This window comes from Marmota flaviventris, chromosome 2, assembly GCF_047511675.1.
Source record: "Marmota flaviventris isolate mMarFla1 chromosome 2, mMarFla1.hap1, whole genome shotgun sequence".
Taxonomy (NCBI): Eukaryota; Metazoa; Chordata; class Mammalia; order Rodentia; family Sciuridae; genus Marmota; species Marmota flaviventris.
Window position 1 is genome coordinate 29,958,422 of NC_092499.1, and position 27,413 is coordinate 29,985,834.

A 27,413-nucleotide genomic window follows, 5' to 3' on the forward strand; every position below is an offset into this window, starting at 1 on the left:
CCAATGAGAACTATTTTTGTTTTGTTTTCATTTTTTAATATTTAAAGCATTTTGGAAATTCAAAACATTCAGCCCATTAAAATAATAGTAAGGCAATGAAATGCCTGAAGGTTCTTAAATTATGAAGCAATTATCTTTTGAATTTTTTTTCAAACATGGTTTCCTCATAATTTACTAATAGCACAACAAGGTTTGACAAATAAATAAAAACAAAAAGGGGGGGTAAACCACACACACAACTATATACCATTTTTAAGCTTACTCAGCCCTAAATTTGAGTATTGAACCTAAACAAAAGTATTCCTATAAAATGAACTCCAACAGATCACCATTTGACTCAGATTTTGGGAGAATTGCACGTGTGCTTTCAGACACATTAAATTCCTGAAAAAGCACTGTGTAGGTGGGCTATGGCTGGGCCTCTAGACATTAAGTGTTCAGCAACACTGATTCACTGGCATTCATTGTCAACATGGGATATGGAAAGCAATGAGAAAACAAAAAATCAAATTGAACAGAGACACAATGAACACTTAACATTTCACTTGAGTTAAAGATCTCTCAGACTATGAGCAATAACCAGTAACATCCTATTACCTCTACCTTCAAAATACATTTCATGCAGTTTTGCATTTCACCATCCATAAGCATCACCTTTAACACCAGCGAACACTCCCAGATGCACTGTCATTGAGAGAAGCTTTAAATAGGCAAAACTCGTGAGTGGGATTTACTAGACACAAATACCCATTTCCAAGCCAGTTACCCCTTTGCATATTTTTCTGAGGGGGCATCCATAAATATAATAAAAAACAGAAGCTCATACTTACATCCTATTCCTTGTTACTTTCCAAGCTGAGAGTTTCATCTTGCATTAGTCACCATATGATCTCTATCATAATGGTGGGGGTCAATGAATAGATTAGCTTTATGGGAATTTACAGTTCTTCCATGCATCTAAAATTTGGTAAGTCTGGTAACCACTGACCTACTTTTAAAAATCTCCCCCACTCAACTAAAATCTAAACAAATATAAATCTTAAATTTTAATCTCAGCTCTAAAGAAAAGGTTTTCCTAAAATTAAGTTACACTGTCCCCAGAAATATACTACACTATATGTATGTTATCCTAATGTCCCCTTGAAACTAATTTAAATCTGACCTTGATGTTTATGTTGAAATCTAAAAATTAACTTTTATTCATATTAAAGTGAAATGACTGTAGAGTAGTCAGTAACTGAAAAAACTAAGCACAGTATGTCAAGGACCACTTTAATATGATACTAGTCTTGTTTTTCTTTGTTTTTACCTAAGTATCAATTAAACCTACAAAAAAACATTTAAAAATATATTCTAATGTAAGGTTGATTTTCTTGTCTGTTTGCTTTGGATTCTGTAAAAAGTCTAGATTGAAATCAAGTGAAAAAACAAGAATACTACCTTGTGTGTGTCTCTGAATTTGCTGATCTCTCGCGATATCAGGTCTCTTTTGTCTTCTTCCATTTCTATGGCATTTATATCCTCCTAAAAAACAAGGGGAACAGGAGGTAATGAATAAAGAAAAACCCACATCAATAGAAAAACTTAAATGTTAGACATATTGTACAAGTCTTAAGAAAATATAAATAAACAAAAATACCTATACTAACAAATCTACCATTTTAAAGTTAAATAATGAAATCTGACAGAAATCAAATCAGGCAATTAGCAGTAAACACAAGTATTGTCAAGCATAAGATTTAAACAAACCTTGGTGATGAGTGGATAAGGGATCAGTGGGGCCACTGGAAATCTGCGGAAAATCTGCGAAAAAATCCACAAAGATTTTTAAAAAATAATGTTCACACCACTTGGGCAACTGAATGCGCAATACATTTAGACTATGAATAATATAGTACTTGGATATTTTCTTCATTTCATTTTACTTCAGAGTAAAAACAATTTCATTCTCTTTAAATCCCTAGCACCTACCACCTGTCTTCCAACATCCACAAAATATTGAACAAGAAAGGGTTTATAAATTGGATATGGTGCTATACACCTGTAATCTCAGCTGTTTGGGAGGATAAATCAGGAGGATCTCAAGTTCAAGGGCAGACTATAATAAGACTCTGTCTAAAAAAATAAAAAATGAAAATAAATGGGGATGTATTAGTGGTAATGTACCCCTGGATTCTATCCAGAGTATACCAGAAAAAAAAAGAAAAAGACAGGTATTATAGTAGCAGAAACTCATTCTCTGGTTTCCGGTAAGGTATAAGAAACACTACAATACAGGAAACACTCATACAATAAAAATTTACTATAAATCCTGCCTTTTGGGATGATTCGGGCCTCAAACCCATAGCAAATATGGCCTAAAATAAACTTCTCCTTTCCCATTAATCGGCAAAGAAGAAAAAATTCTATAGACTTCAACTATCCTATAATTACCATTCCCAACAAAATGTACTACGCAAATTGGACAGGTTTTAATGAACAAACGAAGAAGATTCTGAGTAATAAAAACATATCTGGCCAAGAACAAAAAGGTCAGGCACAGTGGCTTATGCATGTAATTCCAGCAACTTGGGAGGCTATTCAGAGACTCTGTTTAGAAGCCAGGCCCTATCTCTAAATAAAGAGGCTATTTAGAGACCCTCTCTCTAAATAAAATTTTAAAAAGGGACTAGGGATGTTGCTCAGTGATTGAGTACCTCTGGGTTCAATCCCTGGTACATGAAAATAAAATGGCCTGCAAATAATCGCTCAGTGGCAAAGTGACCCTGAGTTTAATCCACAATATTGAAGGAAAAAAAAAAGATGGCCAAAGAAAGCATTGAAATCCAAAATAATATGAACTGTCAACATCCCTTGAGAAGTGATCATAGTACATACCTTTTATGTTACTTTTCGTGGTATATACAAACAACACATATAAAATACTTCCAGTATTTTTAAAGAACACTGTCCATAATTTCTCCAAGTTTACTCAAAATAAATTAGTATGAGCAAGCCTCATAATCTCTTTTAACTTGGAAATTGTTATTTCATTTGCTCTCACAAGTTAAAATACAAAGTATAAGGGGCGAGGGTTGTAGCTCAGTGTTAGAGCGCTTGCCTCACATCCTCAGCATCCACATAAAAATAATAAAGATGTTGTATCCATCTACAACTAAAAAATGTTTTTAAAAAAACACAAAGTATAACAAGTGATATTATAAAAACATAAATTGTAGAAATGACTACAAGCTGTCTGGACACATACGTCCTCCTTCTTTTCCTTCTTCTTCTTCCTTGGGTGAGAATCAGACTCCTGTGATGGGGCATTTAGCTCACTGGAATATTCACGTATTAAAACTTCAATGGCCCCTTTAATCATCTGATCTCTTCTCTTGGTTTCTTCATCTAAGGCTTCTTCATCATCATTAGTGACAGTTTCAGGCCTGGCGTTCTTGAGAAATAAAAAAAATTCACATGAAACAAAAAATGATAATCATCCTAAGGGCTAACAAGTTATGATTTCTTCAAAACATCTCCACAGTTCTATTAAACAAAGTTGGTTTTACTAATAGCTACAATGTCAAATCAGAAAAAACATGAAAAGTTAAACAAAAACAATGAATAACAATATACACCAAAATGCACACATGAAACTATAAATTAAAATGATGGCTTCTTCCTCGTGTTCCACTATAATTTTTCTAAAGCAGGAAATGCCACCTATAGTAACTATATACACTAAAGAATCAAGTTTAAAAACTAAAGTCTTCCACATGACTTTCAGGTGCATCTAAAAATTAACAATTCTTGTAATGTTTCTCATAAGTAATAAACTGATTATTTGTTAGATTCTATTCATAGCTATTTAAAACAAAAAGTCTGATTGTTAACTCTGTTTCTGTGGGGGAAAAATTAGTCTTCTAGTATACTACTATTCTTGGTATATCTTAAGTTCTCTCGTTAAGGACCTAATCCACTAAAACTTCAATATATAGGCTGACCTTAAAACTTTCGATAATTTCCAATTACTCCTTTCTCTACTCAAAACATGTGAAGGGATAAAATTCTTAAAAATCGGCAAAGGCAAACATAAAAGAACATATGTAAACAAACTTTCTCATAATTAAAACATATCCTTATGGATTTATCAATTTACTTGGTTACCATATACCATGCAATCTTTCACATACATAACAGAACCATTCTCTTTTGCACGCATACCTGGCTCTTCATCACAATACTTGCAACTCTACTGAAGGCCAGTTTCCCACCTTGTAATTACTTAACAATATAACCTTCCACTCCATTGCCAGTATTCTTATAGCTATTGCAAATAGATATTCAGTGAGCATTTATCAATTGGTCAAACAAATTATCATTCAGATCATATTATGTAAAAAATACAGTAAGCCTGAATAAAGTTAAAGATAATTTTACCCTTATTTATCTACCATTATAGGTAAGAATTGGGTTATGACACAGACAAGTTCAATATAACGTATCATGTGTTTTAATAAAAGTGCACACCCTCAGTAAGTTTCTTCCTTTCTCAAACCTGCCTCTACATCCAATCTTTGTGTGTGTGTGTGCGCGCTGCAGGGGCCTTATGCGTGCAAGGCAAGCATTCAAACCAACTGAGCTATATGCCCAGCTCCTACATCCAATCTTCTTATAGCCCACTTTCAACTTGGCATCTTTGATGAAGATGCTTTACGTATGACTACAAATTAAACGATTATAATTTACCAACAATTAAGTAAACTGAAATAGTGGTAATGTGTTTATTTTAAATATCTCTTCAACTTTCATACCTATCACTAAAAACACTTCTTGCCCTGTTTCTCCAGTGGTTTTATGTGAAAGTAAATCCTCAAATGAACTGGAACTAAAACCTTCTGTCTTGAGACACACATGGCCATTTCTAATAAAAGCTTGTTATCTTTTCAGACCTAAATTCTCAAAATACAGTAAATTAGAAAACAATCCAGTGCTGAGGCTGTAGCTCAGTGGTACTGTGCCTGCCTCGCACCTTGAGGCAATGGATTAGATTCTCAGAACCACATAAAAATATTGTGTCCAACTACAACTAAAAAAAAAATAAAAAAACACACAATTGTATTTAACAACAAAAAAAGGAAAGCAACACATATATTGTTGGCATATTCTCTACATTCTGGTTTGAGTAGTCTCCACACCTTTCTAAATACAGGAATAAAAGTGCCATTATAAATCAAAAGGCCTGTTCATACAAAAATATTTAGTCCCTACATTGAGTATTACCCCACTGTTAAAAAACAAAATTCAAATATTTGGCTATTTCACCCAAATTACAAAACAGCCATTTCGAATACACTAAATTATTCAACACTGAAAAGGCTAATCATCCCTCAATTGACACACGTAGGAGAGATTATTAGCCTAATGTCTAAACTGATATTAATGTGAGAAAAACAAAAATAAATTAACACTTTTATAAAAAGGTGAAGTTATTTTTGGTTACAGAGACCATTCCAAAGACTGGCAAGTTCAACCTACAGCTCTAATTGTACAATCTAAATCATAAATGATTTCCTGACTTCCACTTCCGTCTTCTATTCCACCAATTAGAAAAGCATACTGAGTAAAAATAAATAGGGAATGTGGCACATGCCTGTAATTGAAGAGACTCTGGAGATAGAGACTGAAGGATTATAAATCTGTGGCCAAGCTCAGAAACTTAGACAATGTCTCAAAGTAAAAAAGTAAGACTCCACAATCCAAGCGTCTCAGGACACTGAGGCAGAAGGATCGCCAAATGCAAGGGCAGCCTCAGCAATTAATCAAGGCCCAGATCCTATCTCAAATTTTTAAAAAACGTGGAGAAGATACATGAAATGCCTTTGGGTTCAATCCTAAGTACCAAAATAAACAAACAAACAAACAAATGACTGAACAAAAATAAAAGACCAGGGGTGTTGAGGATGTAGCTCAATACTAAAGTGTCCCAGAGTTCAATCTCCAGAACCAAAAAATAAAATAAATGGGGCTGGGATTGTGAATCAGCAGTAGAGTGCTCACCTAGCACGTGCAAGGCCCTGTGTTCGATCCTTAGCACCATATAAAAAATAAATAAGTAAATGAAGGTATTGTGTCAACCACAAATTAAAAAAATTTTTTTCTTTAATAAAAAAAAAAAAGACTGGAGTGCAAACAAGTGAATAGTTTAACAGTAGATACAGATTAACTGATTATCTAGAATGTTTACATGAACCACCTTTTCGACATTTTTAAAAGGAATGGGAAGTATCAAATAGCTCTTCAAGTCTTATTTTTTTTCCAGCGGGGGAGCAGGGTACTGGGGAATGAACTCAGGGGCACTCAGCCACTGAGCCACATCCCCAGCCTTATTTTATGTTTTATTTAAAGACAAGGTCTCACTGAGTTGCTTAGCACCTTGCTTTGGCTGAGACAGGCTTTGAACTCCCGATCCTCCTGCCTCAGCCACCTGAGTAGCTGGGATTACAGGTGTTCACCACCACCCCTGGCCAAGTCTAACTCTTTTGTCACTGACTTTTATTGCCTGAAATAAGAACATCTTTGCAAACTTAGGGAAATGCACAGATCTGAAAAATGTTAACTCAACCCAACTAATTTCTAGGCAAAGATGTGAAGATATTCTAGAGCATCTCTCCTCTACTAGAAGGTAATACACTTGGCTCTCTCAAAATATTGCCAGAACTCATTCTTGAATGTGTAGTTAACAACCACAAATTCTGAATGTCAAGTAGATACCTATTCCTATGCTTTTATTGTTGGATATCCAGAAAGCACCAGGACATAGACTAAACAGAAAAGCATGGGTAGCTTAAATTACCTTTACTAAATGCCAATAAGAAATTGAAAGAAAAGTGAGTCATAGGGGCATGTAACTGTAATACCAACAACTTGGGAGGCTGAGGCAGAAGGATGCCAAGGATGGTAACAGTCTGAATAATGCAGTAAGATCCTGCGTTAATAGGAAATGGGGAAGTAGTTCAGTGATAAAGTGCCTCTGAACCTCAGTCGAACATACACATACATACATAAATAACATGGAATGGAGGAAAAGACATTGCACCTACAACAAATCTAAACAAAAATTTTCAAACTGTAATGACAAGACATCTTACATAAGTACATAAATCCCCTTAAAATTCCAGGTCAGAAAAAATATCTTGCTCTTCCAAACTCATATTTATTTTCAGTCAACAAGAACTACAGAACTAGGCTGGGGGCTGGGGATATAGTTCAGTTGGTAGAGTGCATGCCTCACACGCACAAGGCCCTGGGCTCAATCCCTAGCACCAAAAAAAAAAAAAAACACAAACTATAGAATTATGCTGGGGATGGAACTCAGTGGAATGGTATATATCACTAACATGTGCAAGGGCCTGGGTTAAATATGTACAGTGAGAACTACTAGTGGTTTTCTCTCTTATGCCCCAAAGTCTGATTAAACAGCCTGAATTCAGTAACACAAGGTTCCCTATCATTATGTAAGTGACTGCTATCTAAATCCCTTCAAATAATAATTAAGGACAAAGAATAAGCATCCACTCATATTTTCTCTTTAAACTTGTGGCAAATATATAGTAAGTACTCCACTATACAGTTATATTTGCTAAGGTTATTTGAAAAAAAATTTATATTACATAAGATTGTTCAACTTTTTCCTCACATCCTAAATTATTGAATAAACTTATGTTTGAGCAAAACATAACAAGGCAATATGCAATCTACATTCAAAAGTATACAATTAATGTTTGGAAAAATAAAATCCATAAACAACATCTGTTTTAATTCAATATTATCTAAGAAAATCGTTCTTTTGCAGTTTTTTTAATTTTGGAGTGGTACAGAATTCTAAACATAGGAAACACCACTGAACTGTTTCACCTATCCTTTCTACCATTCTGACTGGAGTGAGATAAAATTTTAGTTTTGACTTACATTTCTCTAACTGCTAAAGATGTTGAACATTTTTTCGTTGACCAATGTATACATTCTCTGTGAATGATATCTTTACTTCCTTTGCCCGATAATTGATTGGGTTATTTGTTTTTTTGCTGTTAATTTTTCTGAGTTCTTTAGTGTGCGTATGGTAGATTTTCCCATTCTGCAGGCTCTCTCTTCATGTTATTCACTATTTCCTTTTCAGAGAAGCAGCTTTTTACTTTGAATCCATCCCATTTATTGATTTTATTTCTGATGCTTTAAGGGTTGTGTTAAGGGAAATTAGTTCCTAAGCCAACATGATGAAAACTTGGGTCTACCTTTTCTTCTATTAGGCACAAGATGTCTGATCTACTGCCTCGACTTTTGAGTTTTCTGCATGGTGAGACATAGGGGTTTATTTTCATTTTGGTACATGTGGATTTCCAGTTTTCCCAGCTCCATTTGTTAAAGAGGCTTTATTTTTTTTTCCAATGTATGTTTTTGGCGCCTTTGTCTAGCATGAAGAAACTGTCTCTGTGTCTTCTATTTTGTACCATTAGTCTACATGTCTATTTTGAGGTCAATATCATCATGGTTTTGTGACTGTAAATCGGTAGTATACTTCAAGGTCTGGTATTGTGATGACTCTTTGTTTAGTTTTTCTTTGGAAGATCTATCCAGTGGTGAGAAGTGTGTTAAAAGTCACCTACTATTAATTATTATGTTGTTGTCTATTTGATTCTTGAAATTGAGAAGGCTTTGTTTGATGTACATAGATGCTCCACTGTTTGGGGCATAAATATTTACGATTGGTGTGTCTTCTTGATGTATGATTCCCTTAAGCAGCACAAAAGGCCCCTTTTTTATATCTTCTAACTTTGAAGTCCACTTTGTCTGATTATTTGTGTAGTCCCTGCATGTGATATGTTCTTTTCATCCTTTCACCTTCAGTCTGCATCTTTTTGCCTAGGAGTTTCTTGAAGATAGCATATTGCTGGGTCTATTTTTTTTATGTCCCATCTGCCAGTCTATGTCGTTCAATTGACAGGTATATGCCATTAACATTCCGGGTTATTATTGATATGATTTGTATTCCTGTCGTTTTGGTTTTTGGTTTTTAATTTGATTTTGTTGTCTCCTTTGATTGGCTTTTCCTCCTTTTGGTGATTTTCATCATTTTTTATTTCCATTTTCTCCTCATGGAATATTTTGCTGAGAATGTTCTGTAGTGCAGGCTTCCTAGCTGTAAATTCTTTTAACTTGTGTTGATCATGGAAGGTTTTTTTAAGATTCTTGGTTGACACCCATTTTCTTTCAGAGCTTGATATATACTGTTCCAGGACGTCCTAGCTTTGACAGTCTTGGGTTGACAAATCTGCTAAGGTGTGAACTGGTTTCCTTCTACATGTAATCTGATACTTTTCTCTTGCATGTTTCAACAATTACTTACACTGAAGGAAATGGTTGATATTTAATTTATGTTTTATAATTTGCTTCAATTTCTTTTTTTTTTTTTTTAAGTAAAAGAATATATAAGGTAGTAGCTCAGTGGAAAGAACATATAAGGTAGTAACTCAGTGGTAGAGTACTTGCCTGGTATGTGTGAGTGTTACGCACTAGATTCAATTCTCAGCACCACATATAAAAAAATGAATGAATGAATGAATGAAGGCCCATCGGCAACTTAAAAAAAAAAAACATAAAATGTTTTTAAAATGGAAAGGTCCATTAACAACTAAAAAAAAATGGAGAGAAAACAAGAAAGAAATTTCTATCTTGAAAGGTAATGAGAAAGTGAAATCAAAGGGCTACTTAAGGTTTTATTTTTTGGGGGTGGGCAGTGAAACGAGAATTAAGCCTGGGGGCACTTGAAGCTGAGCCACAACCTATTTTTTTCTAAATATTCATTTTTTAATCATGGGTGGACACGATGTATTTATTTTACTTAATGTGGTGCTGAGGATAGAACCCAATGCCTCACACATGCTAGGCAAGCACACTACCTCTGAGCCATAACCACAACAGTCTCCACCCCTATTTTGTAAATACAAAATAAAACAGAAAGGATTTCACTGAATAGCTTAGCATCTTATTTTTGTTGAGGCTGGCTTTGAACTCTCGATCCTCCTCTCAGCTTCCCAAGTTGCTGGAATTAAAGTTGTGTACCACCATGCCCAGCCCCTATTTCATTTTATTTGTTGAGAGGAAGATAGTAATAGATCTTCTGCTGGGGTCGTGGCTTAGCAGTAGAGCGTTTGCCTAGCACACGCAAGGCCCTTCGATTGATCCTCAGCACCACATAAAAATAAATAAAGGTATTTTGTCCAATTACAACTAAAAAAAATATTAAAAAAATAAATAAAAGATCTGCTTAAAGATGTGTTCAACCTAATATTTCAAAAAGGAACTAGGAAGGAATAAACACGTAATGTATTCAGGTTTCAGATATGCTTTGCTTTAGAAGGGGAGGTAATAATACATACAACATCATCCAAAAATTTCTTTTATTTATGATTACCTGAATAAAGAAACCCAACTAGGTAGTGACTTATTTTCATTCATTTTAGAATCTGTGTACTTCTAAAGTAGAGGGCAACTAATAATAATTGTGTAGGCAGAAATATACTTTGTACTTACTTACAAAGCTGCCTTAATGAATTATCTCTGTTAGGAATAGTCTGTACCAGTGTTTTCTCTGACAAGTTAAACTTGTCCAGCCTCCCTTACTACCTTCATCCCAACCTGCAATAAGCAAACCAACAGTCATGCACCCACTGTGGGTAGATAAAAGACATATAATAACTATAAAATATCTTCTTATATTTAAGCCCTAAGCACACACAATAACAACAATCTTGTGAATCCCCATATTAGATTCATCTATAATAGGAAGTATTCACAGTGAAAGAGCATCTGACATACAAATGTTTACACTATAGAAAACATACCCCATTAGAAGCTTTCTTCTTTGCTTTCCATTCGTCCAGTTGTGCTTTTGTCTTTGCATCAACTTTAACAAGTAACTTCTTCTCTCCAATCTGCAGATCATGCAATAATCTGAGTGCACGGAGAGTAGATTCTGGCTCCTTATACTCACAGAATCCAAAAGCTAGGTATAAAGAGTTAATGATACATCAATAAAAGACAAAAATTGATGAAGAATCAAAATGATTAGGCAAATGTACCAATATAAGGATGAATACTCTGTCCTTCATTTCCCTTTCATAATCATTTTGGTTTTAGCAACATCAAAAACCAACAGAAAAAAGAAGAGGAGGGAAAAAAAGGAGAAAAGAAAAACTCAAATTAAGCAAACTGGTACTTATTGTACACTCTGATAAAAAAATTTAGCAATGTCTGGGCTGGGGATGTGACTCAAGCGGTAGTGCACTCGCCTAGCATGCTCAGGGCGCTGAGTTCGATTCTTAGCACCACATAAAAATAAAAAAATAAAGATGTGTCCACCGAAAACTAAAAAAATAAAATATTAAAAAAATTCTCTTAAAAAAAAATTAGCAATGTCAGTGAATTTCATGATTAAACTGATTATTGATTACTTCACTAATCATTCTATCCAGACATCCTAAGAGCAACAAATAAGCAATAACAAACTGGTTGAACTTAAGCAAAGCACTTTTCAATTCTGAGAGGATAAAATTATAAAAGTATTGACCTTTTATGTAATTTATCTATTTCCTTCTATAACTAGGCAATAGCACTATTAATGTCTTTAAATAAAATAAAGATGTTAAAACAACCCAGGGAACCCAAATTTGAAAACAAATTATTCTAAATATGTATACAAATAATGCCATAATGGCACAAGGAGGAACTATTCTTAACGATATTAAACCAGAAGATTTAACCATACATTTTTAGTGTGATATAACCTAAGGACAAAAAGCCTGGCAAAAAAAGGGTAACTTTCAAAATTCACAATGTTGATGATAATACCAGTATTATTTTAGTCTGAACTGTTATATATACAATGTGAGGTAAGACAAAAACAAGTTAGTGACAAATGAATAATCTATTGCCTCCATTGTTCTTGAAACTCCAGATTCTCAATGTGTGAAAAACATCAGAAGACGGTTAATAAAAATTTTTCTTTCCAGAATTTAAATGAGTATACACTGAAAAAAACCTAAAAGCAAAAACCAAACCAGGTATAATGAGTTACTCAACATTGTGATTTTCAAAATAATTTTTCATTAAAAGCTCCTTAAAGAAATAGGTGATTCCAGGGCTGAAGCTGGGGCTGAGTGGTAGAGTGCTTGCCTTGAAGGTGTGAGGCCCTGAGTTTGATCCTCAGCACCACACAAAAGTAAATAAAGATATTGTGTCCATCTATAACCAAAAAAACTAAAAATTTTTTTAAAAAATATATGATTCCAAGCCTAGACCAGAAAATCTATCAGAATAATCTGCTGTGAATATCAGGTCACATCAGATAATAAGGAAGCTACAAAGACAATGAGAGTCAAAACAAAACCTCTGGAGATCCAACGTGCAGGGATAACTTAAGCCAACTTAAACTTTAACTTAATAATAACTACAATGAATCCATACTAAACATAGTAACATTAAATATTCTTCCATCCTTATGTTCAAATATTATCTTTATCCTCAGAACCACATAAAAATAAATAAATAAAGATATTGGTTATGCACAATGGCACACACCTTAATCCCAGCGGCTTGGAAACCTGAGACAGGAGGATCTCTAATTCAAAGTCAGCCTCAGCAATGGTGAGGCACTTAACAATTCAGTGAGACCTATCTCTAAATAAAATATAAAATAGGGCTGGGAATGTGGCTCAGTAGTTAAGTGCTCCTGAGTTAAATCCCCAGTACAAAAAAATAAAAGTATTAAAAAAAAAAGAGAGGGGGCTGGGGATGTAGCTCAAGCGATGGTGCGCTCGCCTGGCGGTGTGCTGGGTTCGATCTTAAGCACCACATAAAAATAAAATAAAGATATTGTGTCCACCGAAAACTGAAAAATTTTAAAAAAAGAGAGAGAGAGAATCAGCTGGGTACAATAGTTCATGCCTATAAGTTCAAGGTCATCCTCAGGAATTTAATGGGATCTAGTCTCCCAAAAAAAAAAAAACAGATAAAACAGATGGGAATGGCTCAGTTACTGAACACTCCTGTGTTCAATCCCTGGTACCAAAAGTAATAAAATAAATAATACAAAGAAAATCAATTGTTCAGGGTACTGACAAAATACAATACATTAACAATGGATGATGAGTAAATGGGAATTTATCCCACTATTCTAATGTTATGTACATACGAATTCTTCCATATCAAAGTGTTTAGAAGATATATTTTCAGAGCTGAATGTGTGGCACAGTGGTAGAATGCTTGCCTAGCAGTGGTGAGGGCCCTAGGTTGCATCTGCACCATCAGAATATTAGGGCTGGGGGTGTGGCTCAAGCAGTAGCATGCTTGCCTAGCACATGTGAGGCACTGGGCTCGATCCTCAGCACCACATAAAAATAATTATTAAAAAAAAAAAAAGAATAAGAAAATTATCCACTAGCTGTTTCCACAGACAAATATAAAAAGCACATTTTGTTTTCAAAAATAACAGGTCACATCTTTTCTACTCTCTTCCTAAGTTGCAATTTTTCCATCTTAATTATACCATGCTGCTTTCACAGAAAAAACTTTTTTTTTTTTTTAAATGGGGATACCAGGGACAGAACTCTCGAGAATTCAACCCTTGAGCCACATCCCCAGTCCTATACAAAATATATACCACCTGTTTTATTTAGAGACAGGGTCTCACTGAGTTGCTTAGTGCCTTGCCATCATCACTGTTGAGGCTGACTTTGAACTCCTGATCCTCCCATCCCTTTCAGCCTCCCATGCCACTGGGATTACAGGTATGCACAAACAGGCCTGGCTACAGAAATATTCCTCTTATGTATAAAAAACTAATATGTCTGACTAATGTTTCCAAAAATGTGATAAAATATAGAAACAAGCCTGAGTAATTTTAATTATTTCCTCTTTTAACTCCTTGCTGTCCCACTTTTCCACCCATTAATCTCAACTCTCAGCTAATTATCTTCAACTGCATTTGAAACTATTCTAGTATGAAAAAGACAATGAAAATAAAAGATGTAAAGTGATTTATTTAAACAGGTAAAAACAATCAACAAATAAGGAAAACATGACTTACCTTGAAGTTTTCCAGAAGCACCTTGTACTCTCTTCCAGCTCAAAACCAAACCACATTTCTTTAAAAGAAAAAAAAAATTAAGTTTAATGCAAGTAAGAGAACAATTATATTCTCACTAGGGGGGAAAAAAGCAAAAACATAAATAAGATCATACCAGCAAATAAGTCTGTTGAAATTCTCTCAATCTTCATAAATTTGTAGAAAATGCAAAACAAATCATTTTAAGACAAATATAAATTCTTCATTGATACTTCTTAACAAAATTCCCTTCACTATCTTTTAATATATTAGAGATTTATACCATAAATTATCTTACCAAAAAAAATATATATATATAAAAATTCAAGTGCCTAATCTGGTTACATGTACTTAAAATAAATTATAAATTAAACTATGTATTACAGGGCTGAGCATTTAGCTCAATAGTACAACATTTGTATACCACATGGGAGGCACTGGGTCTGAACACCAGCACCACAAAAACAAACAAAACCCCCTGTATTTTATATATAATGATATAGAAAAAAGCTTAATATGATTTACAAAGTAACTTGGACATAAATTACTAAATACAGTGATATTTTAACTGTGTAAACAAAAAAAATTTTTTTTTCTGTAAAATGACTGAAGATATCCCACGGGCTGGAGGTACAGCTCAGTGGTAGATATGCATGCTACAACACAGCAAGATATGGGTTCAATTCCCAGTATTGTCTCATTAAAAAAAAAAAAAAAAAAATCCAAAATTCTAAGGGGAATGGGTAAGTGAAGGATGGGACATTATTATATATTGAAAGTCAACAAAATTTCCAAACATTATTTCTAAATATTAAAGCATAACCCAGAAGGTTTAAAAAAAAAATGTTATTTGTAACTTTAACTGCCTGTTAAAGTGAAAGGATATGTACATTTTTCACATCTTCCTTCAGAGGAAATATTAAAATGATAGTCAAGGAATATAAAAGATAGAAGAAACCCCCAAGTTCTAATAGATGGGCAAAGAGTAGCTGTCCAGACTTCATTAAAAAAAAAAAAAAAAGCAAATGACTGGGTGGTAACTCATTTAGCACAATAAGGAAGTCTATATCTTCAGGTCTACAGAGGCAGATAATAAGGACAAAGAATTATACTAATTCATTCTAGAAAAACAAGTGAATCTAAATGGGAGTAAAAATGAACAATGAGGCTCAAAAGGGGCTGAACCCAGCACTTCACCCCCAACCCTATATAAGCAGTCAATTTGAAGGCATGGGAAAGTTTTCTAGAGAAATCAAACAGCCCCAAAGAAAAGACCTCCACATAGCAACATTCAAATCCTCTGAATGCTTGCTAAATTACCCCATGTTTGGGAAAAGCCTCATTTTTTAAACCGATCTTATGCAAACAACATTCTTTTAATTCATAACTTTTAAATATGAACAGATATCCCAGACATGGTGGCATGCACCTGTACTCACAGCTATTCAGAAGGCTGAGGCAGGAGGATCATGAATGTGAGGACAGCCTTGGCAACGTAGCGAGACCCTATCTCAAAATAAAAAATAAAAAGGGCTGGGGATGTAGCTCAGTAGTAGAGCACACCTGGGTTCAATAGCCAGTACCAAAAAACCCCCCAAAAACCAAAAACAAAAATAGAGGGGTCTGGCAGAAAGGCCTTTAGAAAAGAAGGGAAATTAATATTACTTGATATATTTTAACAATTGAAGAAAAAAGGCAGGTGCAAAGTAGAAATGATGGGGAATTCTAAATTTCTAATAAATTTATAGAAACTATTAACAAAAGAATAACATAATTAACAACTCCAAGAGAACAATAAAAATATAATCATGGTACAAGGTTTAGTTCTACCAAACTATTTACCAACCATCATAACACTGTAATGATGTCACTATATTAGGAAATTGGGGAATGAGACTTGAGACCTATATGCAAGCTACGCTTTATCTACCAAAATAATAAGTCAACAGATAATTTCAAAAGTAATAAAGATAGTAATAAAGTACAAATCAAAACAGGAATGAGATAACTTCAAATCTATTATATATTCTAAAAAGTTAAAAATTTAAACATAGTATATTTAAACACAATATACAAGAATGGAAACTTAGACACTGTTGCAATTAAGTATAAATTGGTATGAGGGGAAAACTCAAGTATGCTCTAATACTTAAATTTCACTTCTGAGAGAATATGTGACAGAAAATTTTTCACTTGTACCTAGAAAGACCTATTGTCAGTAATATAACAGAAACAATCCTTATGACTAAATAGAAAAGTAATATTTTATGACATATTTCTACAATACAACGATATACAGCAGAGAAAAGCAAAGTTGTTGGGTGAAAAAAAAAACTAAAATACAGAATTAAACCTTACAAATAATGTGTATTTATGAATCTGTAATATGCAATAAAGTAGAAAATATGCACACAAATGCTAACTCCCTAAAGTTTAGGATAATTGATAATCTCTAGAGAGAAAAAACTGGGAATTAGGGTTTTCACTGTAATGTTATATTTCTCTGGGAAAAATCTGAAGCTAGAATCATTAAATTCAACAAAACTGGGTTTTACGAATGGTTGGTTGTTGGCTAAATATCCAATGAAAGAAACAATTTATAAAATGGAAATGGCTATACTGTACATTATTTATAAAACAAAAAGATTTAAAAATACCTTCCCCAAGAAATGGTAAAGAGGGAATGTAAACACTTTCTTTTTAATTATAAAATCATGCAATATAATTCATAACAATCTGCATGTATCACCAAACTGAATTATCTTAAACAAAAAAAAGAAAATAAATGACTTCACAAAACATAAAGAACTTACAATTATTTGGAATAAAAACTTCAAAGGGACTCAATCATCACTGTTTTAATAGCTGGTAGGGTAAAGGACTCAGTTTCAAAATGTAAACTCAGAGATTACCAGAGGAAAAGGTACCCTTAACAGGGAAAAGGTCTGACCACCTTAACCAAGTAACTCAACACCACCAAAGACAGGATCAATGGGGCATCATGTCTTATCTCTTGCTATTCTATCCTAGGAAGAATGCATCAGTTATCAAAAATGCTTACTTTGAATCTATGAGCAAACAAGCTGACATCCAAATTGGGAGAAATATTCTGCAAAGAACTGGACTCAAAAATATCGATGTCAGGGAGAAAAAAAAAGCAAGTAAAAAAGGCAGGGGATTTATTCCATATTAAAAAGCTATATAGGACTGGGGTTGTGGCTCAATGATAGAGTGCTTGCCTCACACACATGAGGCACTAGGTTCAATCCTCAGCACCAACTAAAAATGAATAAAAACAGATATTGTGTCCATGTATAACTGAAAAAAAATTTTAAAAGCTGTATATCCATGTCTGGTGGCACATGCCTATAATCCTAGGAAACTGGAAGGCTAAGGCAAGAAGATAACAAGTTCCAGGTCAGCCTAGGACAATACAACAAGTCCCATCTCAAAATAAAAATGAAAAAAAAAAAAAAGGGAGGGGGGGTGTGGAGATCTAGTAAGTTGCAGAGAGCTTGCCTAGCAAGCACCAGAACCTGGTTTGATCCCCAGTAGTGCAAGAAGAAAATGAAAAGCAAAAAACTTGTCTAAAGAGGCTTGACAATTAAAGGAATTATAGATCACAGATTGTAAACCAAAAACTTACTATGGCCATGACTGAAAGATTAAATATGAATTAGATATATTTTAGTTAACAATACCTTATCAACTTTAAATTTTTATATAGTTTATATAGTTTCATAATGTTGCTCAAGCTATTCTCAAACTCCTGTGTTCAAGTGATCCTCCCGCCTCAGCCTCCCAAGTAACTGGGACTAGAGAAGAATGACATTGCACCCAAATTACAGTTCTTAAGTGTAATAACAATGGCACTCTCATTATGCAGGAGATTGTCCTTACTCTTAGGAGATACACTTCAGACTCAGGTGAAATGCCACATGACACTCACCTTCAAATTATTTGGGATGGGGAACGTATACGGTAGAGACAAAATAAATCTATCAAAATGTGTTTGGGTTTACTGAACCATTCTTTCACCTTTTCTGCAGTTTTAAATTTCTTCAAAATAAAAATAGGGAAAAATAATCATTGAAAATCATGATTTTTAAAATTAATAAAAATTTAATGAAAAGTAAACAGTTTAACTTACAGCTAGGAGCTGTCGTATAAGCATGTCTGAGGCTTTCTCGGATATGTTGCCAACAAAAACCGTAGTAGTGGGACCACAATTTTCATCATTTTCTTTTGCCTTTAAACCTGGATGATCCTTCCTTGCTCCCAAATGCTTTCCGACCATGGACACAGTGGGTACTAAGACCTATGATAAAGAAGGACAATAAATTTGATCTGGAAAATAATTAGATTTCCTATTACATTTAGTGTAACATTATGCTAAAAACTGGTAAGAGTACAGCATATATTAAAGCTTTAACATTGAAGCTCCCAAAGCATATGGCATACTCCACTAATCCAAATTTATTCATAACCAGCTTTTGCCATTAGATTGTTTTCAAATACTTGAAAAAAGCAAATAAAGTCATTAAGACACATTTTTTAAATGTTGAAGACATCATAAATCATTTAAAATTAAATAAAATCCAGAAACTTTTTCACATCCAATATTCTTAGTATCCATATAAAAGCAAATTCCATTTATCCCTGCTAATCCTGTAACAGAATATTCAAATATTCCATAGTACTCTTCCAAACTAACACTTTACCCTTTGTTAAAAGTTGAAATTCCAAGTTTGCTTTCCCAACTTTCAACTTTCCAGAGGAAGGAACTATTCTTTGTACTTAAATCAGCCACAGACCCTCAGTAAGAACTTGACAAACTGAGGGAGCTCCTCCAAACCCCAATCCCATCTTTTCCTATCCAGAAATGTAAGTGGGAAGAGTAAACATCACTTGGAGACTTTCTAAAATAGTTTAACTATGGGTGTCCAATGCAAGAAAAGCTGGACTTCCCGTGGGCTGAGAACCAAATAGTCTCAGTGGTCTACCTCAGAGCAGATTTCCAATTTCTCTGATGTATTTCCCTTTGAGATGAGTAATATTCCCCTCCCTTTTCAAAACCCAAAGATTAAAAAAAACAACAAAACATACACAGTTGAAAGTAATGAGATCTAGTCTCACAGAATTCCAAATGAAGTCTGTTATACCAATTAATTCAAAGAAAAATTCTAGCTAAATAAAAGAGGATTCTCATTATTTGCTACAGTACAGCAGCATTCTTTAATATACTTTGAAGGTTTGATTATTATGGAGAATTAGGGTTTAAGACACAAGAATGAACACTGCAGCAGAAGAAAGGCTTATAAAACTTAAAAATATATTAAAGAAAGAGAAAATAGATAAGAGTAAAAAGGGTCAAACACCAGAGGAGGGAGGAAAGAGTAAAAAGATACTTTACACAAATTACTTTTCAACATTTAAATTTTTATGGGCCCATTCATTCCTACATTCCTTTTAAGGTCAGATCATTCTCCCATCACCCAGGACCAAGATAAGATGAGGGAATCATCAAAAAGCCACTGTACTAAATCTCTAAAAGCCAGTATGTGAAAAGTCTAAAAAGAAACAAAGATAGATCATAAAATTGATTAATTTAGGGAATGTTTCAGAACACAGTCTGTCTCTCTCTTCTCTACACACACACACTCTCTCTCATATGCATAGCTAAGTGAAAATGATACTGATTCAAATTAGTGGTAGAGAATTCATAGGAAATCTCATCATTTGTTTACCACTTATTCTAACTATATCAAGATTTTTAGCTTTAAAAGCACCTTTTAGGACTATCACAACAACATTCCTTCTTTAAATTATACTTACAGTTGGAGCAGGAGCCATAATGCTCATTGGTACAGGAATCATTGGGGTCCCTAAAAAAAGGAAAAAAAGCACAATGTGACTCAAGAATACTATTAGCCAGGCGCAGCGGCATATGCCTGTAATTACAGTGGCTCAGGAGTCTCAGACAGGAGGATCATGAGTTCAAAGACAGTTTCAGCAGCAGCTCAGTGAGACCCTGCCTCTAAATAAAATACAAAATAGGGCTGGGGATGTGGCTCAGTGGTCCAATGCCTCGAGTTCTATCCCCAGTACCAAAAAATAAAGCATATTCAAATACGACTATGTTCTATATCAACTACATGCCATACAAGTAATTATCCTAATTCACAGGTAATATAAATAGAAACACAAGATAAAGGAAAATAAAACATTAATGAATAATGTCTTATTTTCATAAGTAATGTGGTATCAGATTGGTCTATATGACTTACAACAATAAACTATATGAAATGGGCACAGTAGTACAAGCCTATATTCCCAGCTACTCAGGAGGCTCAGGCAGGAAAATCACAAGTTTCAGGACAGCTTCAGCAACTTACTGTCTTAAAATAAAATATAAATATAAAAAGGGACAGGGAAGTGAGTCAGTGGTTAGGCACCCTGGGTTAAACCCTGGTACAAAAAAAAAAAAAAAAGTGGGGGAACTTGGCATATAGCATAGTACAAATCACCCCTGGGTTCAATTCCTAGTACTATAAGAATAAACCAAAAAAAACTATCCTGAAATCAAAATGGCTATCCCATCTCTTTTTTTTTTTAATAACTTTATTTTTATTAATTTATTTTTTTTTTTAATGTGGTGCTGAGGATAGAACCCAGTGCCTCACATGTGCTAGGTAAGTGCTCTATCACTGAAGATCGAACCCAGCCCTCTTTTGCTTTTAAGGAATATAAAATTCTGGACAATTATCACTTTGTTTTCATCTGTTTCAGTGGTCCTCAAAACAGCCTTAACAAACAGATTCATAATTATGGGTGAACAATGGTACCAATGATATATGAAAACTATATAAAGGGGGCTAGGTTGTAGCTCAGTGGTAGAACACTTGCCTAGCATGCATGAGGCACTGGGTTCCATCACCAGCACCACACAAAAATAAACAATAAATAAAGGTATTCTGTCCATCTTAAAAAAAAATAAAAAACCTAAATTAATACACAAAACTAAAGAAAAGACCATTGAGTTTAAATTAACAACCTTTCAGGGTGTATCAGGATCCTGATCTGATGGACACAGTGAGACAAAATTATGTTTTTATAGATTTAAGACTCTGATTTTTAAAATTCTTTTCAATTGGAATAGAAATGGTACCAATGGGGGCCAGGGTTGTGGCTCAGCAGTAGAGCACTCACCTCACACGTGCAAGACCCTGGGTTCGATCCTCAGCACCACATAAAAATAAATAAGTGAAATAAAGGAATTGTGTCTAACAACAACTAAAAAATAAAAAAAAATTTTCAAAAAAGAATGAAATGGTACCAATGATTCCCAAGATTTAAAAAAAAAAACACACAACATGAAATCAATATTACATTTAAGAAGTAACAACACAGAAGTCAAATAATAATTTTTGTGTGTGTGGTGCTGAGGATTGAACCCAGTACCTTGCACATGCTAGGCAAAGGTTCTAACATGAACTACAATCCCAGTCCAAATTTTAAAAAACATAAAACAACTGTAGGACGAGTACAGTGACCCAGGCCTGTAATCCCAGCAACCAGGGAGGCTGAGAAAGAAGGATTAGAAGTTCAAGGGCAGCAGGCCTCAGCAACTTAGCAAGACTGTCTCAAAATAAAAAATAAAGGGGTAGGGCTGTAGCTGCGTGGTAGAGCACTCACCTAGCACATGTAAGGCACTGGGTTTGATTCCCTCCCTCAGCACCACATAAAATAAATAAAGATATTGTATCCATCTACAACTTTAAAAAAAAAAAAGGACTGGTTCAGTGGTAAAGCACCCCAGGTTCAATTCCCAGTAGCAAAAAAAAAAAACATGATGATTACAATTAACATATTATAGTCTTGAAAACTAAAAAGGTTAAGTGTTCTCAACAAAAAAATAAGTATATGAAGCAATGCATATTTTAATTAGCTCTATTTAGCCATCCCACAATGCATACAATTTCAAAACATGCACAACAATTATATATAATTTTATTAAATAAAGTAAAAACAAATACTTAGAGTTAGAAAAAAAAGAAGATATCAAATAAGAAATTAATCTGGAAACCCAACAAGAACATTGTTATTTCTGATTCTTTCACAGAAAAATATCATCCAAAAAATGAGACCTGTAATTTCAGCTGCTATCAAAAAGAAAACTAATCTCTAAGACAGGCATGGTCTGTTCTAAATAACTCACTGTGAAGGTTTAAGTCCTATCTACTACTGTTTATGGATATTTTTTCAATTACAATGTTTCCTAAGCAATAGCTATATGGAGAGTTCTTGTATCCCTCCTTGTTCACAGAACTAAGGATGAAATCAGATGATTTGAGAACTAAGAAAAAGCTTGTAATGAGATCAAAATTAATCAAAGATGTGACTACTGTTCTAATATAAATTTTAAAATGCTTCTAAGTAGCCAGGTGCAGTGCATGCCTGTAATCCCTGTAATTCAGTAAGCTGAGGCAAAAGGATCACAAATTTGAAATCAGCCTGGGCAACTTGGTCAGACCCTGTCTCAAAACAAAAAATAAAGGGCTGGGAGCAGTGGCACACACAGCTCATGAAGGTGACTAGGAGGATCATTAATTTAGTGCCAGCCTCAGCAATTCAGTGAGGCCCTAAGCAATTCAGCAAGAACCTGTCTCTAAATAAAATATAAAAAAGAGTCAAGGATGTGGCTTAATGGTTAAACACCCCTGAGTTCAATTCCCAGTACTGAAAATATGAAAATAAATTATTTCAAATATCACGAAGTTCTGAAATCACCCTTCAGTTCAAATTTAACATGAATTCAAGATAATTCCCCATCTAAAACTGGTAATAAATTCTTAAACATGTACCACTGTCCCTTTATTTTCAAATATATTTTATTTAAAATAATTCCAGTTTTCACAATATTTTTTAAAGATATAGATTACAGTTCCTATCAATGTCCAGAATAAACTGCAAAATAGACTTCAGGATCAAATCTGCATTGGGCTGGTGTTGCTGCCTACCATGTGTGAGGCACTGAGTTCAATCCTTAGCACCATAAATAAATAAATAAATAAAGGTTCACTGACAATTAAAAAGAAGGTAAATTGGAGTTTGATTCTTGGTTCTATCATTTTAACTTGTGAACCTTTACGAAAGTACTTTAACTTTTGCTGCAGTTTCCTCAATTCTATTAAAATAATTAGTCCTTCAAGAGTGCCTATAAAATTGTGATAACTTGTATGACTCACTAAAGTAAAGTAGACACTTGCAGGGCATTGCTATCATATGTCAAGCCCTGGGTTCAATTCCCATTACTGCCCCCCAACACAAAAAAAAAAAAGAAAGAAAAAAGTATTTTTAAATAACTGTGGTTATGTAAAAATATAATTAATTTACCATCCTGGTGGCACATGCCTTTAAACCCAGCAGCTCAGGAAGGTGAGGCAGAGGATCACATGTTTAAGGTCAGCCCAAGCAATTTAGTCAGAGGCCCTAAGTAACCCAGCATGACCCTGTCTCAAAATAAAAAATAAAAAGGGGGGCTTGGGTTGTGGCTCAGTGGTAGAGTGCTCGCCTAGCATGTGCGAGGCCCTGGGTTCAATCCTCAGCACCACATAAACAAATAAAATAAAGGTACTGTGTCCAACTACAATCCAAAAATAAATGTAAAAATAATAATAAATAAAAAGGGGATGGGAATATAGCTCAGTGGTAAAGCACCCCTGGGTTCAATCCCCAGTACCAAAAACACCTATAATTAATCAGTTGTTATCTAAATTTTACACCTTAACTTTCCAAAAATAAATACTCTATTTACCAACTACAATGGTACCCCCATATGGCCCCAATTCTATAGGTAAACCGTCTATTAAGAAAAGCATTCAGAAAGACATCTTTAAATTTCCCTTTTTATATTTACTCAAAGTCTAATAATGCTTCCTAATCCAACTTACTAATACCTGAAATTTATCTTTTTTTTTTTCTCCTTTTTGGTGCTAGGGTTACAACTCAGGTCTTGTGCATACTAAGCATGTGCTCTAATACTGCCATTAGAATTTCTGCAATTAGCATTCACAATAAATAAGGCATTGCTGCTGTTTATAAAAATCATGCATGCTAAAGCAAACATAAGCAAAGTACAGTTCAAAATTTTCATTGAAAAAGCACTGCTGCTCTTCCTAATGATCATGCATGCTAAGCAAAAATAAAGTGCACAAAATGTGAAGAGCATATTAACATTTGAGTTTTTTAAAAAGGAAATAGGAAAAGAGTAAACGCAAGCAAATAGTAGGAAATGCACAGCATATCTCTGGAGAAATAATACCCTAGAAAACTGACAAGATTGATTTGGGGGAAGGAACTTTTTCTGCAGGCATGTCTTACTTTCTAAAGAAAAACAACAGCTAGTTACCAGACTTATTTTCTCATTTAAAATTCATGATCACCGGGCCTGGGGTTGTAGCACAGTGGCAGAGCACTTGACTAGCATGTGAGGCATTGGGTTCGATCCTCAGCAACACCACATAAAATAAATAAACTAGAAGTATTTTATCCATCTAAAACAAAAAATTTTTTTAATACTCAGAATCATCATATATTATATCAAAGTCCAATTAAGTGCACTGAGTTATTAACTATACTCATAAGCCAAACACAAAAATCATGCATCCAGGGTACTGTGCTTCTGAATTATTACAGTAGTTTTTATAATATTTCATAACTTACCTTGCCCACCCTTTCCAGTGCTAGGGAACAAACCCAGGGCCTCAAGCATGCAAGGCAAGCATTCTACCACTGAGTCATATCCCCAGTCCACTACCTACCTTTGTTTTTTTCATGACTTACCTTTTAAAATACTGATATTGCACACAGAATGCTGGTAGTGCCTGAGCTACAACTAAATTCTGATTTATCAGACAAGTAAAGTATGCTTTGCTAAACAAAAATGATTATGTAGACTAGTACAAATGAAATCAGAAAGTACAGAATTACCATTCTGAATAAATGTCCACATTAGTTTAACATCAACCAAGCTGGCAATAATATTGAAGATCTAAAGTAAACATGGTAGAAGCAAAGGAACTCTCGTTCCCTTAAGTCAAATAATGTTATCTACTTCACAATAACTGTTCTCAAATATGGGTTCCATTTACTTAATTTGATAACTAGAAATAGCTGCAAACTTGTTAAAAATTTCTGAGGAACTGATTCAGGGATTTGTGGTAAGGCCTGAATATTGCTTTAACTCCACAGAACTCTTAAAGGAAGCTGTTCATATATTGATTTAGAAAGCTATGGTACACTATCAAGTGAAAAAAAGCAAGGTGCAAACTAGTGGATATAGCATGCTACTATGTATCTGTGCTTAAAAACAAACCAAACTTAGAACTAAGAGATAAATATGTACTGGTATTTGCTTCTAATCTGCATGTTTAAGTACCTGCAAAATTAAGATTAATAACACTACTTTTTTCCCTGTTTCAGAAAGGAAATACCATTTGGTACTAGGGATGGAACCCAAAGTGGCTTAATCACTGAGCCCCATCTCTAACCTATTTATTTTTATTTTGAAACAGGGTCTTGCTGAGTTTCTTAGAGGGTCACTAAGTTGTTGAGGCTGGCTTTGAACTTGTGATCTTCCTGCCTCAGCCTCCCATGTCACTGGGACTACAGGCATGTGCCACCACACCTGGCCCTATGTATTTTAAATATAGAATTTTTAAAAGGAATTTCCAAGGTGAGTCTGACAGTCACATATCAAATCCACTGCCTTAGGAAAATGAAAAACCCATTTTCAGAATGATGCTAAAAGATATATTCACTGCTGAAGTATTACATACATATTATTTTCCTAAAGTTAATATCATAATGACAAAAGCATAGGTTTAAAAAAAAAGTATTAGCAAACTTACCTGGAGGCACAGGTGGAGGAAAGCCAGGAAACTGTGGGGGTGGGATACCCGGTGGGAGTGCTGGGATTCCCATGGGAGGGCGATTCAAATGAGGGGGGAAAGACATTCTTACTGCAGCAGTCTAAAGAAAGAAATCATAACAAATCATTTTACTTGAAAACTTTATAATTGAATCTGCCTAGTTTTGTTGGCCTTCATTTTTAGAGTATCTACAAAATTCTAAAGTTTTCTTACCCAAAGGAGTTGGCAAAGACCCTCTTTTCTCTGTCTGTCCATTGAGAATTTTTAAAACTTAGATCTTTTCTAAAATAAGTTCCCAAAATGTACACGATCTAAGTTCAGGATAGACTCCTACAATCATGTGGGAATACATATAAAGGAAGAAAAAAATTTTGAGGTTCAGTTAATATCCAAAAATTAAATACCAAACATCAATGAATCTTTTAAAACCAAACTCAGAATCCAGGAGGGTATCTAATAGTGTTTTATAAAGTGCTTTGATACTTTTTAAATTTACATTAATATCTATCAGCACCCTGAAAACTAAATTTACAAAGTTACACAGTATTTCATTCAATGTTGGCCAGTTCCTCAAGGACAAATATGTCAGTGAATTACAAACCTGGTGGGGCACGGACACACACCAACTCTTGATACCAGATCATACAGTAATCACTCAAATGTGAAAAGGAACTGTTGACAATGAGAAAAGCCATCCTTTTTCTTAAACTTAAAAGCAACCAATTAACCATTCTTTTTTTAACCACTCTTGAATCAGATAGTATCATTTGATTTTTTAAAAATATAAAAGCACATTAAATTGTTTAGTCTGCCATATTAAAGGAAACTTTTTTTCCCTTCCCATTTGGGACTGAGGATTGAACCCCAGGGCGCTTTACCAGAGCTTCAACCCCAGTCCTTTTTGAGAAAGGGTTTCAGGAACTTGCATTCCTCACGCCTCAGCCTCCCAAACTGCTGGTATTACAGGTGCCCAGCCATCCTTTACTTTAAATGAATGGAAGTACTTAAGTTTTTCCTTCCTTAAGTTTTTATTGTCATCAACATATTTTAGCACCCAGTTCTATTGGAGAAAAAATGAAAAATGTTGCTAGGATGTCCCATGAGAGTTCCATACATCAATTTTTAAAAGCAGCCAAGGGGCTGGGGGACGTAGATCAGTGATAAGAGTGTTTCCTATCTTGCTCAAGGTTTTAGGTTAGATTCCCAGCATGCGAATGAGAGAACTCAAATAGGTAAATCTATGCCACATCAGTGACTCCACTAAAGTCAGTGATTTGATAAACAGGAGATATTTCTACTAGACACTAGGGAAAATTTCCTCACTCTATAAAGAAGTC

The 27,413-nt window shown here is 34.3% G+C and overlaps 1 protein-coding gene across 2 annotated transcripts in view; it reads right to left on the reverse strand.

Annotated features, from left to right (window-relative positions):
• Rbm25 (RNA binding motif protein 25) overlaps nucleotides 1-27,413 on the reverse strand; it is a 57,595-nt gene that overhangs the window by 21,269 nt on the left and 8,913 nt on the right. The window contains exons 1-9 of one of the 2 annotated variants that reach the window (XM_071607698.1): nucleotides 26,290-26,355; nucleotides 26,056-26,176; nucleotides 19,979-20,028; nucleotides 18,294-18,461; nucleotides 14,126-14,183; nucleotides 10,884-11,044; nucleotides 3,248-3,433; nucleotides 1,750-1,803; nucleotides 1,441-1,524 (exon numbers count right to left, since the gene is read on the reverse strand). In XM_071607698.1, coding sequence (XP_071463799.1) covers nucleotides 1,441-1,524; nucleotides 1,750-1,803; nucleotides 3,248-3,433; nucleotides 10,884-11,044; nucleotides 14,126-14,183; nucleotides 18,294-18,461; nucleotides 19,979-20,028; nucleotides 26,056-26,176; nucleotides 26,290-26,331 — 924 coding nt within the window. In that variant the 5' untranslated portion in view covers nucleotides 26,332-26,355. Of the gene's footprint in view, nucleotides 1-1,440; nucleotides 1,525-1,749; nucleotides 1,804-3,247; nucleotides 3,434-10,883; nucleotides 11,045-14,125; nucleotides 14,184-18,293; nucleotides 18,462-19,978; nucleotides 20,029-26,055; nucleotides 26,177-26,289; nucleotides 26,356-27,413 lie in introns of those variants that run through there. The other variant, XM_027931467.2, reaches the window with a different exon arrangement.